The 13,301-nt window shown below is 44.0% G+C and overlaps 1 protein-coding gene across 1 annotated transcript in view; it reads left to right on the top strand.

Annotated features, from left to right (window-relative positions):
- The first annotated feature begins 2,250 nt into the window (after nt 1–2,250).
- The window catches only part of GRIP1 (glutamate receptor interacting protein 1), a 544,307-nt gene continuing 533,256 nt past the window's right edge, over nt 2,251–13,301 (top strand). The window contains exon 1 of the mRNA XM_034770827.1: nt 2,251–2,443. Coding sequence (XP_034626718.1) covers nt 2,389–2,443 — 55 coding nt within the window. The 5' untranslated portion in view covers nt 2,251–2,388. The remainder of the gene's footprint in view (nt 2,444–13,301) is intronic.

The following is a 13,301-nucleotide window of genomic DNA, read 5'->3' as shown; positions in this document are numbered from 1 at the left end:
AATGTTAGACACTAGAAAAAGTTTAGCCATGTAACTCCCTTTTAAAACAGTCATAGCAAACATCTAAAAATATGTTCCCCTCTACAAGCTGCCTTAGAAAAATTAAGAAGTACTCAAACTACAATAAGGGTTTTAAAGGGACATGCTACCCCCAAACCCAGAAAATTTTGTAGCTCTTTTCCCCCATTAAAATATAAAAACTGGCATAACTTTAACTGTGGTGGCACTTCTGCCCCATCATAATATTGCTGTGCCAGGCATAGAGTCAGCAGTGCAAATTGAGGTCATTTGATTAAGGGGTTCCCCAGATACAGCTTCCCCAATAAGGAGCTGGCTCTAATAATCAAAGTGCTCTAAAATCTGCAGGCCTGAGGAGGTTGTCCTGAAAACTGGTATGCTGCAATAGGTCCTAGGAGCCTGTGGTGCAAATATGGGTCTTTTGATCTTGGGGCTGGCGATACTATTCCCAAGGGGTGGTGTGTACCTTGGATTTATTTCCTGAATTTTTTCCCAGATGGGCAAGTATAGATGCTCTCAGTATTCTAGGGCAAGGGGCACTGTGGCTCAATCTTAAATGTTAATGAAATTTTTGGGCATTGACTTGACTAGAATCTAAGGTGTGATTGTCAATGCACAGTGACTCACCACAATATCTCCAGATTGTTTTTGGTCATTAGGAAAGGGATAGATAATAAGACAGAGAATATCATACTGCCTCTATATAAATCCACAGTACGCCTGCCTCTTGAATACTGCGTGCAGATGTGGTCGCTCCATCTCAAAAAAGATATATTGGAATTGGAAACGGTACAGAACAGGGCAATACAAATTATTAGGGGTATGGAACAGCTTCCATATGAGAAGAGATTAATAAAACTGGGACTTTTCAGCTTGGAAAAGAGATGACTAAGGGAGGATATGATAGAGGTCTATAAAATCATGACAGGTATGGAGAAAGTAGATAAGGAAGTGTTATTTACTCCTTCTCATAGCACAAGAACTAGGGGTCACCAAATGAAATTAGTAGGTAGCAAGTTTAAAATAAATAAATGGAAGTATTTCTTCATACAATACACAGTCAATCTGTAGAACTCCTTGCCAGAGGATGTTGTGAAGGCCAAAACACTAACAGATTAAAAAAAAAAAAAAAAAGCTAGATAAGTTTATGGAGGATAGGTCCATCAATGGCTATTAGCCTTGATGGGCCAGGATGGTGTCCCTAGCTTCTGTTTGCCAGAAGCTATGAATGGGTGACAGAGGATGAACTACTTGATGATTACCTGTTCTATTCATTACCTCTGAAGCACCTGGCATTGGCCACGGTTGGAAGCCAGGACACTGGGCTAGATGGACCATTGGTCTGACCCAGTATGGCTGTTCTTATGCTATTCTAGCTAGAAATCTCCTCTCCCAAACCCACCTGTTTTGAAAGTGATCAAGTTATTTCATGATTTATGCTGTCAGAACAGATTTAGACCCCCGTCCCCCCTTGGAGACAATGTAAGATGAAACAGCTGTTTCAGTGGAGGAGGGGAATCTAGATGCAGACGGCCTCTTTCCATCCTAAAATGGATTTGATAATTGTTGCAGGCAAAAACAATGTCTTTAGATACATTTTCCATTACAAATGAGAAAGACCCGGTGCAGGACCCGTTGTTCAGCTGTGCCTGTAGTAGCTCCTTCTAAAAGGCCAAAATGGGCTGTAAGGGGGATGTCTTGGCAAAGAGCAGTCCTGCCCTAAAGCTGCAGGAGTTTTCTGAGCTGCAGGCTCGTGTTGATCTGTTTGTAGCTGTACACTCATCCTCGACAGGAGCAGCTTGATTGCCTCTACCGGCAAACCATCTGCCTTCTGAGTGGGCAGAAGTTGGTGCTTTGATAAATACTTTGGCCCCGGGTGACAAGGAAGCCAGGCGTGGGGCTACGGATTCGGGGTGCGCTGTTCCCCAAGACAATACTCCGCTTTGCCTGCAGGCGGGGGAGGGAGAGACCCGCGGCACTCGCCTCTTACCTGGAGGCCAAGCGGGGAGGTGCTGCCCTCCCCCGCCCTGCGCGGCGCCTGGTTCACAACCCCTCCCTGCCTGCCTTGCGGGGAGTCCGCTGGGGCCCCGCCGCCGCTCGTCGTCTCCATTGTGCGGCCGGCGGCGGAGCTGAGAGGCAAGCGCCCTTCCCACCCCGCCCTGTCCCCGGCTGAACCCCCCACCCCCGTCCCCTCCTAGCTGCTCGCCCCCTCCCCTTCCCTCCCTGCCACAGCGAGGCTGCCGCTGCCCGGAGGAGCCGCCGAGTTCCCCCCGGAGTGCGGGAGGAGGAGGGGGCGCCGCCTCGCACTGCAATGTGCCGCCCGCCGCCGCCGCAGCAGCAGCCGTGAGGAGCCGGGTGCTCGCGGGAACCATGCCGGGCTGGAAGAAGAACATCCCCACCTGCCTGCAAGCCGAGCCGGAGCGAGGTGAGCCCGCGGGGGCGGCGGGCTGGGACCGGCGCCTTGGGCAAGGGAAGGGGGGGGGAGCGGGGGCTGCAATGCCGCCGGGGCCTCCTGCTCTTCCTCCTTCCCCGGCAGGCAGCCGCGGAGACCGGGCTCCGCCGGTCCGCTGCCTGGGCGGGAGCGGAGAGCTGCTCCGGGAGCCGGGCACAAAGGGGGAGCGGGGGAGTGACAGGCATGGAGGCGCACCTAGAGCGCCGCGCAGGGGGCACGTTCCCCTGCTGCTGGAGCTGCTAACTTTCCTGGCCGGGGCAGCGCTCCAGCTCCCGGATTTGTGGCTTCTCCCTCGGACCTCCCCCTCGGGCTGGCTGTGAGCGCGGGGGGCTCGCTGCCTCGCAGAGAAGCTTTGCAAACTTTCCTCGTGCTCTCCCTCTGGAGCCCGACCCCTGGCTGGCCCTGCGCTGGGGGATTACAAAGTTCCGAGGCGGTGTGATCAAAGAGAAACCCGGGAGAGGAGTGGAGGGGGTTTTAGATGGTATGCGTGAAATTCAATAAATATCGGAGTGTTTTTCTAAAGGATGGCCCTGATTCGCTTCCTATTTACACCAGGGTAAATCGGAAGCAACCTCCTTAAGGCAATGGAGTTACACTGGTGAAAGCAGGGAAATCCGGTTCAATGGGTATAAAACTTGAATGCAATCCTATGGGTAAAAGCTGCTGGCGTTTTCAGCGTCTCAGAGTTGCACAGGTACTGGATTGCAATTTAGGGCATGTCTACACGCAGAAAGTTGCACCAATGGAGCAGTATCTTCATGTAATTCTGAGAATGTTTGCAGAGGACTTGGCTTATTTTTGCGGTGTCTTGCAGGTCACACGTTTTATAAATTGCGATTCAAGAAGGTAAATTATAGGGTAACTTTTAAAACGAAGCCTCTGCCTGCTTTTGTGCAAACAGCAGCCGTTTTATTCATGATCCTTACTGGTGATCGATGTATGTAACTTCTAGATTCTCAGTTGAATGTAAATTACAGATCGCACCTAGCTCTCGAGGAATGTGTGGAAGTGACTAGGAGGAGTGGGTCTAAACGAATGGTCCTTAGAAATTGTCAGAATTGCAGGACTTCAAAACTGTAAATTCTGAAAATGGGGAAAAAATCCTGCGGTTTACTTTCAGAGGGGATGATGGCATCTTAAGTATTTATACAGTTTTAATAACATTGGGGAAAAAATTGAAAATCCCATTAAGACAACTTTAAGGAGATCAACAAGGGATTGTAGTAACGTTCTCAAATAAAACCTTTATAGTGCAGGATTATTTGGTTAAAGTTAAATCCTGTGACAAAATGATGGATTTGGTGTTTTCTGGTCACTTTTCAAAACCAACAATGCTTTGATTTCATTTGATGTGGAATAAAACAACAACTTTGTCATTGTAACTGCAAAAACAAGTTCTGTCACCAGGGATTACTTTGTCACTGCTTTATGGAAGGATTATGCATATAAAGAAAAAAATCCACTAAAATATTAACATTTGGGAATTTGACTACCTATTTCATTATTATATGTAAAAAGTTGTAAGTTTTTGATATACCACTTGTTAATCAAGTTTCAATGTTCAGTCGCATATACTCCTCTAGATGGTAGAGGAGGTCTTTGGTTTTCCTATAGACTAATGAGCCAGGGAATTTATTTCTTTTGACTGTTATCTTATTGGATACATCTATGTATTGCTAAAAAGGAACCTAGAAAATATTCAAAGTGAAATTGTATGATCTGCTCTAAGGAAGAGACTTCTGGTCTCAGGCTGGATAGTGAAGCCTGTTTCAGAAGTGTTGTGTGTGTTGTAAGTCACTAAAGTAGTGAAGAGGACAATGTACAGTAATTGAAAAGGATAATTGAAATGTTAGTTTCTCATGGTTGAAATGAATACTAAGTATTCTCTTATGTAATGTTAATGTAATACATCTCTATCCCAATATAACGCGACCTGACATAATACAAATTTGGATATAACGCGGTAAAGCAGTGCTCGGGGGGGAGGGAAGACGGATCAAAGCAAGTTCGATATAATGCGGTTTCACCTATAACACGGTAAGATTTTTATTTTTTGGCTCCCGAAGACAGCGTTCTATTAGGGTAGAGGTGTACGTTATTACACGTGTATGCTAAACTCTAGATGCATATTTTTGACATGAGTAAACGTGTATGGTGCTGTGTTCTGGAAAAACATAGAAATGAGTAGATGACTGAACTGTCACAATATGCTAGCTGTTTCTTAGAAATGTGGGAACTTTCAAAGATGATCTAATCTGTGTATTGCAGAGATAGCGAAAGCAAAAAAATCAGTCAGGAATGGGTATTGTGCTTTCTGCCTTATCTTTTTTTAGTGGTGTGCACAATTACTATTAGATATCTTTTTTTTTTTAACTTTGTCTTTCTAAATCAGCTAAGATGCTGATTTGTAAACAGTTCATATTTTGTATGTATTGAGCTGAGGGGTGAAAACATTATCTACTATCTCTTATTTTCATTATGAATCTCAACAAATTAACATTTAGAAACTCTTATCACTGATGCTTTTTTTTTTTTTGTATTTTATTTCCACAGGGTAAATAAAGCTCTTCAGAACCTAGAGTAAATAGTTTCTTTCTAATGTATGTTTCATTGTATATTGCTCAAGCTTAACTAATTAACTTAGCAGAATTTCAGTGCTACTTAGAATTTGATCAAACTTTTTTTTTTTGGAATTCAGGAAAACATAGTGATCAAAATAAATAATCATTGTTGAATCAGGTTGTCCTTGAACCTGAATAGTAGAGTAGAAAAATGGCCAGTGTAGTAATGAAATAAGATGCATCTCTAGCTAATGTAGCAGTTTAGTATGGCATTGACTTAAAAGGCAATTACAAATACAGTTAAATTCTGGTTTAGGGACAGTTGTGCTAATATCCTCCTCTGCTATTTCCAGACAATATTTTTATTCAGATAGTCTACAATCCATTTATATATACATCATGCTAATATAATTCTTTTGTATATAAGATATTTATTCTAACCTAATATCATAACCATCTTTTACATCCAAATTAACAAAAAATTACAGAATACAATTAAATTTCATATTGACTCTTAAGGAATATTTCATAAATACATATGTACTTTATTTTGAATTGTATTATATATATTCCTGTATTTGATCCTTTTTAATACTTTCCCTATTAGTGGGGTGGGAGGGGGAAAGCTAGTCTTAGTCTTGATGCTTTTCTTTGATCATCAGTAGGTTTGGACACACATTTTTAATGTTCTGTATAATTCAACACAAAAAGATCCATTAACTTTGAGTTAAGGTTGCTAAATGGCATATTTCTATAAAGCAAACCACAACAAGCAAGGGGAAAAAAAACAGTTAAGTCATTCTACGGCCCATCTGTACTCTTCCCATCAGTTCCCCTTTTCAACAACCTCAACTACTTTCCATCAAGTTTCTACTGGTAAATCCTTAAGGGACCTAAGTTTCTGCTGGTGGCCATATGCAAAGCCGCCTAAGTAAGTCCTGATGCCACTGAGCAGCTTGGTGTTACTCCTGAGGGAATTCTGCACCAAAAATATAAAAATTATGTGCATAATATTTTAAAATTCTGCAAAATTTTGCAAAAGTTTCTTGTCAGTAAATAAATGTGGCTCCAGCATGGTAGTGGGGAACACAGGCCGGTGTGTGGGGTGAGAGGTTTCTGTGTGGGGCAGTCTGGGTGCAGGCGGCTCAGTGGGAGATCTGGATGCACGGGGGCTTGTTGTGGGGGTTCCGAGTGCAGGGGCAATGGGACTTTGCAAGGGATCCAGGTGAAGGTGGTTGGAGCTCAGCAGGGGGGTCTGGGTGTGGGGGACTTAGAGGGGGGGGTCCAGATGCTGGGGGAGTGGGCCTTGATGGGGTATGGGTGCAGCTGGTTGGGGCTCAGTGGGGTGAGAGTTTGGGCATGGGGAGCTCGTTGGGGAGGGGTCCAGGTGTTGGGAGATAGCGCTTGTCAGGGTGAGGGTTCGATGGGCCTTCTTAACGGGGGAGTCCCAGCTGCTGCCAAGAGGATGGCGCATGCTGCATTTCTGCTTCCCTCCACGATTCCCCTCTCCACTTTTCTTCCCCATCTCATCCACCTCCCCTCACTCCTGCATTCCCCTCCCCCTGCCCTATTCCACCCTCCCTCCCTTCCCCACTGCCGCCTCCTCCCCACTCCCTCACCCCTCTTCCCTCATTTCCGCCACCCCCTCCTTACCCAGCCCCACTGTGGGCACTCACTGTTGCACAGAAAACAGGAAGGCTCCCAGCACATAGAAGGAGAGCACAACTGGCACTAGGATCCAGGAGGCAGCGTTCAACTACAGAATCAGGGGAGCCGAGACACAGCCTCCTTAAACTGGGCAGCTCTGTGCTTGCAGAAATGGGGGGGGGGGGGGAGGGGGGAGAAGCCCCCGCTCCCCCCCCCCCCCCCACCCCCCTGTTTTGGGGGGGGGGAGCGCCCCCCCCCTCCCCCCCCCCCCCCCCCGCCTAAACTGTGCCCAAGGTCAAGTGGTTTCCCTGTCATTTTCTACAGGGAAGCACAGGAATTCTGCGGGTGCATTTTCTGGGGGTGTGTAGACCTGCAGAATTTCCCCAGGAGTATGGTGTGTAAGCCCCAGTGGGATTTTCAGATTAGGCATTCCCCATCTGTCTTGCCTGCAGGGCCCAATCCAGTAGGCATTCTTAGCGCATGCCTAACCCACAGGGAGAAGGAAGTAGCAGTGGTCCACTTATAAGCTGTAGCCCAGTGGTTAGAGCACTCACCTGGGATATGTGAAACCCAAGTTCAGATTGCTGTTCTTCCTGTTTTGGAGCAGGGATTTGAACCTGTGTCTCCTAGATAAGTGGCCTAACCACTGGTTTACAGGTATTTTGGGGTATGTCTCTCTCTCTCTGGCCCAATTAATATTTACATATTTCCTACATGAGAGACTGAGAGAGTGAGAAAAAACTCTAGCCAAGTCGTTCGCACACTCTCTCTTTTTCTGGCCCAGTGAATATTTAAGTATTTCCTACAGAGTGGAACAACTTCAATAGGAAAGATTGAGAGAGACCCACCCTATTTCCCCATGGTGAGGCTACTCACTCAGGTTCAGATCCCCCTTCCAGATCAGGCAGAATGGGTATTTGAACCCAGGTCTCTCACATCCCTAGTAAATACTAACTGCTGAACTAGAGGATGTAAGGACATTGTGACCACAACCATCTCTTCCCTCTGCCCCCCCGCCCTTTTTTTTGCAAGAAAGGGGTGACTGGCTTAGGCATCTAATTGTAGGAGACGATTCATGGCTGTACATCTGAAGCAGAGATAAGTACGTAATTACGTTTGTGGGGCAGGGCTCCTCACCGTTTCCTACTGGCTAGTTTAGACAGTGTCCCTACTCAGTGTGCTGACTTTTGAGAGTCCCATTTTTAGGCACCTAACTCTCCATATGCATTGTATATGGCGTCTGGGTGTCTAAGTCAGAGCTGAGGATTCCACTGGATGGCAGGGCACCTAAAGTCAGGCATTGCGATACTGAGCCTAAGTTCCCCCCTCATCCCCCATCCTCGCACCTTCTTTCGTGGTTCTAGCCCTTATGTTTGTTTCTGACCTAGTTCTCTATTTGTAAAATGGGGATAATACTTCCTTTCTCATAGATTCCAGTTTCAGAAGGGACCATGGTGATCACCCAGTCTGATCTGTATAAAACAGGCCATAGAACTTCCCAAAATAATTCCTAGAGCATAGCTGTTAGAAAAGCATCCAATTTTGGTTTAAAAATTATCAGTGATGGAGCATCCACTGTCTTGTCTATTCAGATTGTAAGCTCGTTGGGCCAGGGACTTTCTCACAAGAACATAAGGATGGCCATAGTAGGTCAGACCAATAGTCCATCTAGCCTAGTATCCTGGCTTCTGACAGTGGCCAGTGCCAGATGCTTCAGGGGGAATGAACATAACAGGGCAATTTATTTATTTAACATTGAATTTCATCTACCATTTTGTTGCCCAGTCACCCAGCTTTGTGAGATCCCTGTGTAACTTTTCACAGTCAGGTTTGGACTTAACTATCTTGAGTAATTTTGTATTGTCTGCAGATTTTGCCACCTGACTGGTTACCCTTTTTTCCAGATCAGCTATGAATACGTTGAAGAGCACTGGTCCCAATGCAGATCTTTGGGGGACCCTGCTATTTACCTCTCCATTGTGAGAACTGACCATTTATTCCTACTCTTTGTTTCCTATATTTTAACCAGTTACTGATTCATGAGAGGACCTTCCCTCTTATCCCATGACTCCATACTTTGCTTAGATCCTTTGGCGTTGGACTTTGTCAAAGGCTTTCTGAATGTCCAGGTACACTATATCTCCTGGATCACCCTTATCCACATGTTTGTTTGGCCCCCTCAAATAATTCTAATAGGTTGCTGAGGCATTATTTCCCTTTACAAAGGCTGTGTTGGCTCTTCCCCCAATACTCTGTGTTTGATAATTCTATTCTTTACTATAGTTTCAGCCAGTTTGCCTGGTATTGAAGTGTATGTACAGTGCCTAGCATAATGGGACCATCATCTCATTTGGATGATTGTAGGGGCTGCCATAATACATATAATAAATAATGTTGTTTATATTGGTAGGTTATTTGGGCTAGCAAATTAAACTCCAAAGTTTAATTTCCCAATGGCTTAATATCTCAATGCTTATTAGTTTATTGGTATGGATAAGAATTATTTCCTATTGAGATCTGATGTCTCCCATGCCCCTCCACTCTACAGTCTCTCTTGCCCCTTGGAGAAAGAACGCAGCTCTCCATGTTCTCTTGTAGAATCCAGTTCCAGACAATGTTCTCTTAATTCTCTTCCATGTTTAGCTTTAACAATTGATGTGCGCATATCATATGCACACAGGTGTTTTTTTTTTTTGTTTTTTTTTGAAAGCTGAATGTAATAGGGAAGTAGGAGGCATGATGAGGAGTATGTTGAGGAGCAAGGATCTGGAGAGTTTGGGGAGCAATATACAGGAGTGGGGCATTAGGGGGTGTTAGGTGGGATCCTGTGATTATGGAGCCAAGGGATATGTGTTGATGTGGGTGGATGGGACTAGTAGGGAGGAAATTGAACTTAAGGTAGGAGAAACATTATTGAGAGAAGTGTAACAGAGTTCCACTATGACGGACCACCTATGGCTTGTCAGAACACAAATCTTGTTTCCCCAGGCCCTCCCCCCCCCCTTAAATCCTATAATTTTCTCCCATGATCTTACACACATTTCTTCTCACCCTCTCCTCAACATCCCTATTCAACACACAAGCTCTTCTTTATATGTAGCTGCCTGTTCATCTTTGGCTCCCCATGGAACCTCTTTGGCTCCCTGTGGTGTGGTATACTTGGGAAATCAAGGGTGTGTGGATAGGCAGGTTGTGGGAGCCATAGTGGTGATAGACATACAGTGAGGAGAGAAAAGCCTTGTTAGGAGAGCCGGAAGCTGTGTGACAGTCCTTGTAGTCAGTCCCAGTGCATCTGTGTTGAGGGATTAACTCTTAACGGGCTTCCTGCTACTGTTGCTTCTGCTTTCCAGCACACCAATGCAGCAGTATTAGGGGAGCATTCTGTGGGGAACCCTTCAAATGCTGTTGCATCAGTGCAGATACTCATCTTGTCCAGTATGCCAGAGGTGTAGTGCTGTAGGCCCAGTGTAACAAGCTGTGTCTGTGCCACGTCATTGGCTCTTTAAAAGTTCTCCATGGTGCTGCTACCTTGGTATGCTGAGGAACCTTACGAAGACTGATATCTTGATGCAAACACACCAGACTCTCATTACACCCCCAGATTCCCTGCTCAGCTGAGGAACCTCCTTGACCCCCCTCTGCACATGTCTTATATATCTGTACTTGCCCCCTTCTGGCACAATTATGGCAATGCCATAATTCCTGCTGCTCAGACTGTCTCCTTGGCTTACTGATGAGAGCATAGATGCTGAGTCAGGGATAAAGCAGGTCAGAAGAGTTTGATGAAAACAAAATTTCAATGGAAATTTGTTTTGACTTAAAATAAAGTAACTGAGTTTTGCTAAGGTTAGCTGATCAAATCTATCTATATTCTGAATGAAGAGAATAAGTTTGTGTTTAAGTTTAAAGTTTCAAAGAATACCGATGAGGTAGGGTGTGTGTGTGTATGTATGTGTGGTGTGGGGGTGGATGGGAGGGAGGGAGTGATGCAGGACTTTTGGTTCTTTATTTAGAAGATCTAAAGCAAAGTGAGAAAAACAAATTAACATTTAAAAATTCTCCTTTTTTGAAATATCTTTCCTGCAAAAGTTGGTAAATATTTTTCTTTATAAATTGTATGGAGCATTCACTTGGCCTCTGGAGAATTATTGTGCCAAATCTAGAGACTAAATCCAGTAAATCAAAATGTGAAAGAGGGATTTTAGTCTTGTTTAAGTGCAAATTGCAACATATCCTTAAACTATGGAGTTGGTACTGCTGCCTCCATAATTTTAATACCATAATGAAACAGCATCTGTAGTGACTGGTCTTTCTTGGATTCCACTACTAAGCTTACCATAGTGAGCTTCCTCTTTTAGAGGACTGGAATTATGCTCTATGTTGAGTAATGAAACTAACATATGGCTGTTGCGGTAAACCTTGTCACTTCAGAAATGACATGTGAAGACTCACCAGTGTAAGATGATGTATCATTAAAATTCAGGGCACACTTTCCCCAGTTTTTCTGTCTAAGCTACTAAACCAAATCAATTTATAAAACTCTTTCTTAGGTGATATTTGAGCAAATACTTTGAGAAAAACATTTCTGAAATTCATACTTCGAATCAAGTTAAATTAAATAAATAAAAACATTTTATGGGACTCCAGTGTCAGCTTCATAGCTGATCAAGTTTAACAGGAATGTTTAACAAATAACATAAGAATGGCCATATGGGGTCAGACCAAAGGTCCATCTAGCCCAGTATCCTGTCTTCCGACAGTGGCCAATGCCAGGTGCCCCAGGGGGAATGAACAGAACAGGTAATCATCAAGTGATCCATCGGCTTGTCTTGTGTGTTCCCTGCAGAACTGCTTGGTATTCCTTAGTGTATACACATAGTTAAAAAAAGTGTATTTATTTTGCTCTGTATAAAATGAGCACCTATTCTTAGCTCCATGAATTTTTGACAGGTTAAATATATAGTTGTCATAATTGACTCCCACAGTCTTGCCCCTCTAACCAACACGGTGCTCAATAACAGAAAAAACAAGAGACAATAACCCCTTTCTTTTCCCCTGCTGCTCCTTGAAGACAGAAAAAATAGATTTTGCAGCGTGGCTTGAAGGTCAACAAAATCTGCATAAGGAAGAAATCCAAGTCCCAAAACTGGCAGGCCATCATGACAACAATCCCTTGTTTGTTAAACTGGGGATTGCTCCATCTTGAGCATTTCTCCCTGAGCAATAATGCCAGTTACAATCTCTCAGATGATAAATTTCTTAAGTCTTTTCTGGCTCTGTAGGTCAAACCCAACACCTTGAAGTCTACCCAGAAGCCTATGGGCAGCAAGTGCAGATTAGAGCAGTGGTGTAATACAACAAGATCGACTGCTTTAAAAATCAGGCTATACGCTTTGCACTACCTCAGTTTCTGGATGATTTTAAAATGCAATCTCATGCAAAGCATGTTGCAGTAGTCTAATCTTGAGGTGAGAAAGGAACGGATGACAAGGATTATGTCTGAAAGAATATCTCTTAGCCATATATAAAAAAGAAAAAGCTGGCTTGGCTGTAGTTGCTACCTGAAAACTTAACCTGACCCCTAATTTGCAAACTTAAACAACAAAACGCAGACACTATCTTTGGCACATCTTCTGATTGCTTTTCCCAGCCAACCAACATTTCAGTTTGATTGAATTTTTCTCCGACAGCTAGTCCTCATCCATGCCTTAATCTTCACCAAATACCGGGTAGGGCCAAGACTGCTCCAGCTAACTAGCATGAGATGGAAATTAAAAAGCTGGGTGTCATCAGCATACATTGCCACACATGTCTTGTCACTAATCCTCCCAACAGCTACACATTAAACAAGATGGGACCTTGTGGAATCCCACACAAGAATGCCTTCAGGGCAGCAAGAACAAAAATCTCTCTATCATCCTTGTAGCAAGAGAGGAAAAGAGCCATACAAGAGCAAACCCCAGCCACCTCCCCTGTGATCTGATGCAGCCAAATCAAAGGCACCTCCTGAGCAACAGCACTGAAGGAATGTGGATGTAAAATGATAATTATGGGTACCTGATTTTCATCCATCAGTCAGAAAAGATCATCTACCTTAGCTATTTCTGTGTTATACCCAGTGGTACCCATATAAGACAAGGAACTCTAAAGCCAATAAACACTTGATTGTTTACCATAACTTTTTTTCAGTAATATTAACCTAAAATGGAAAGCTAGATACAGAGTGTTAGTTGACCGGTTTTGTCACCAGTTAGTGATGGTTTATTGAATCACTAGCAATATATGCTATTAAGGGAAGCCAGCAACCTGTGGTCCTTCCAGGAGGGACTGACAGTCTTCACCAACAATGGGCCCTATTCTTTTCATTGACCTTCATGAACAGGTTGAGTCTTTAGAACAGGTTGTTGAACAAAGTGCTCCCAACTCAGGTAGGGGAGATGTATGATTTATACTTTCAAAAATTTGTTGGTGACAGCTCTGCCTGCATCAGAAAAACTTGATTGGCAAAATAAGAGGAAATTTCTTTCCAGCAGGAATTTTCTCATATAAACCATTGAGTGAGACAACGTGGATTAAGCTATCCATTATCCAAAACAAATCCACTGTTCTAGGCCCTTCAAAGG

The sequence above is a fragment of the Trachemys scripta genome, chromosome 1 (assembly GCF_013100865.1).
Source record: "Trachemys scripta elegans isolate TJP31775 chromosome 1, CAS_Tse_1.0, whole genome shotgun sequence".
In the NCBI taxonomy this organism is placed as follows: Eukaryota; Metazoa; Chordata; order Testudines; family Emydidae; genus Trachemys; species Trachemys scripta.
Note: the sequence above shows the minus strand (reverse complement) of the source record. Positions and strands in the feature narration are given on the sequence as shown.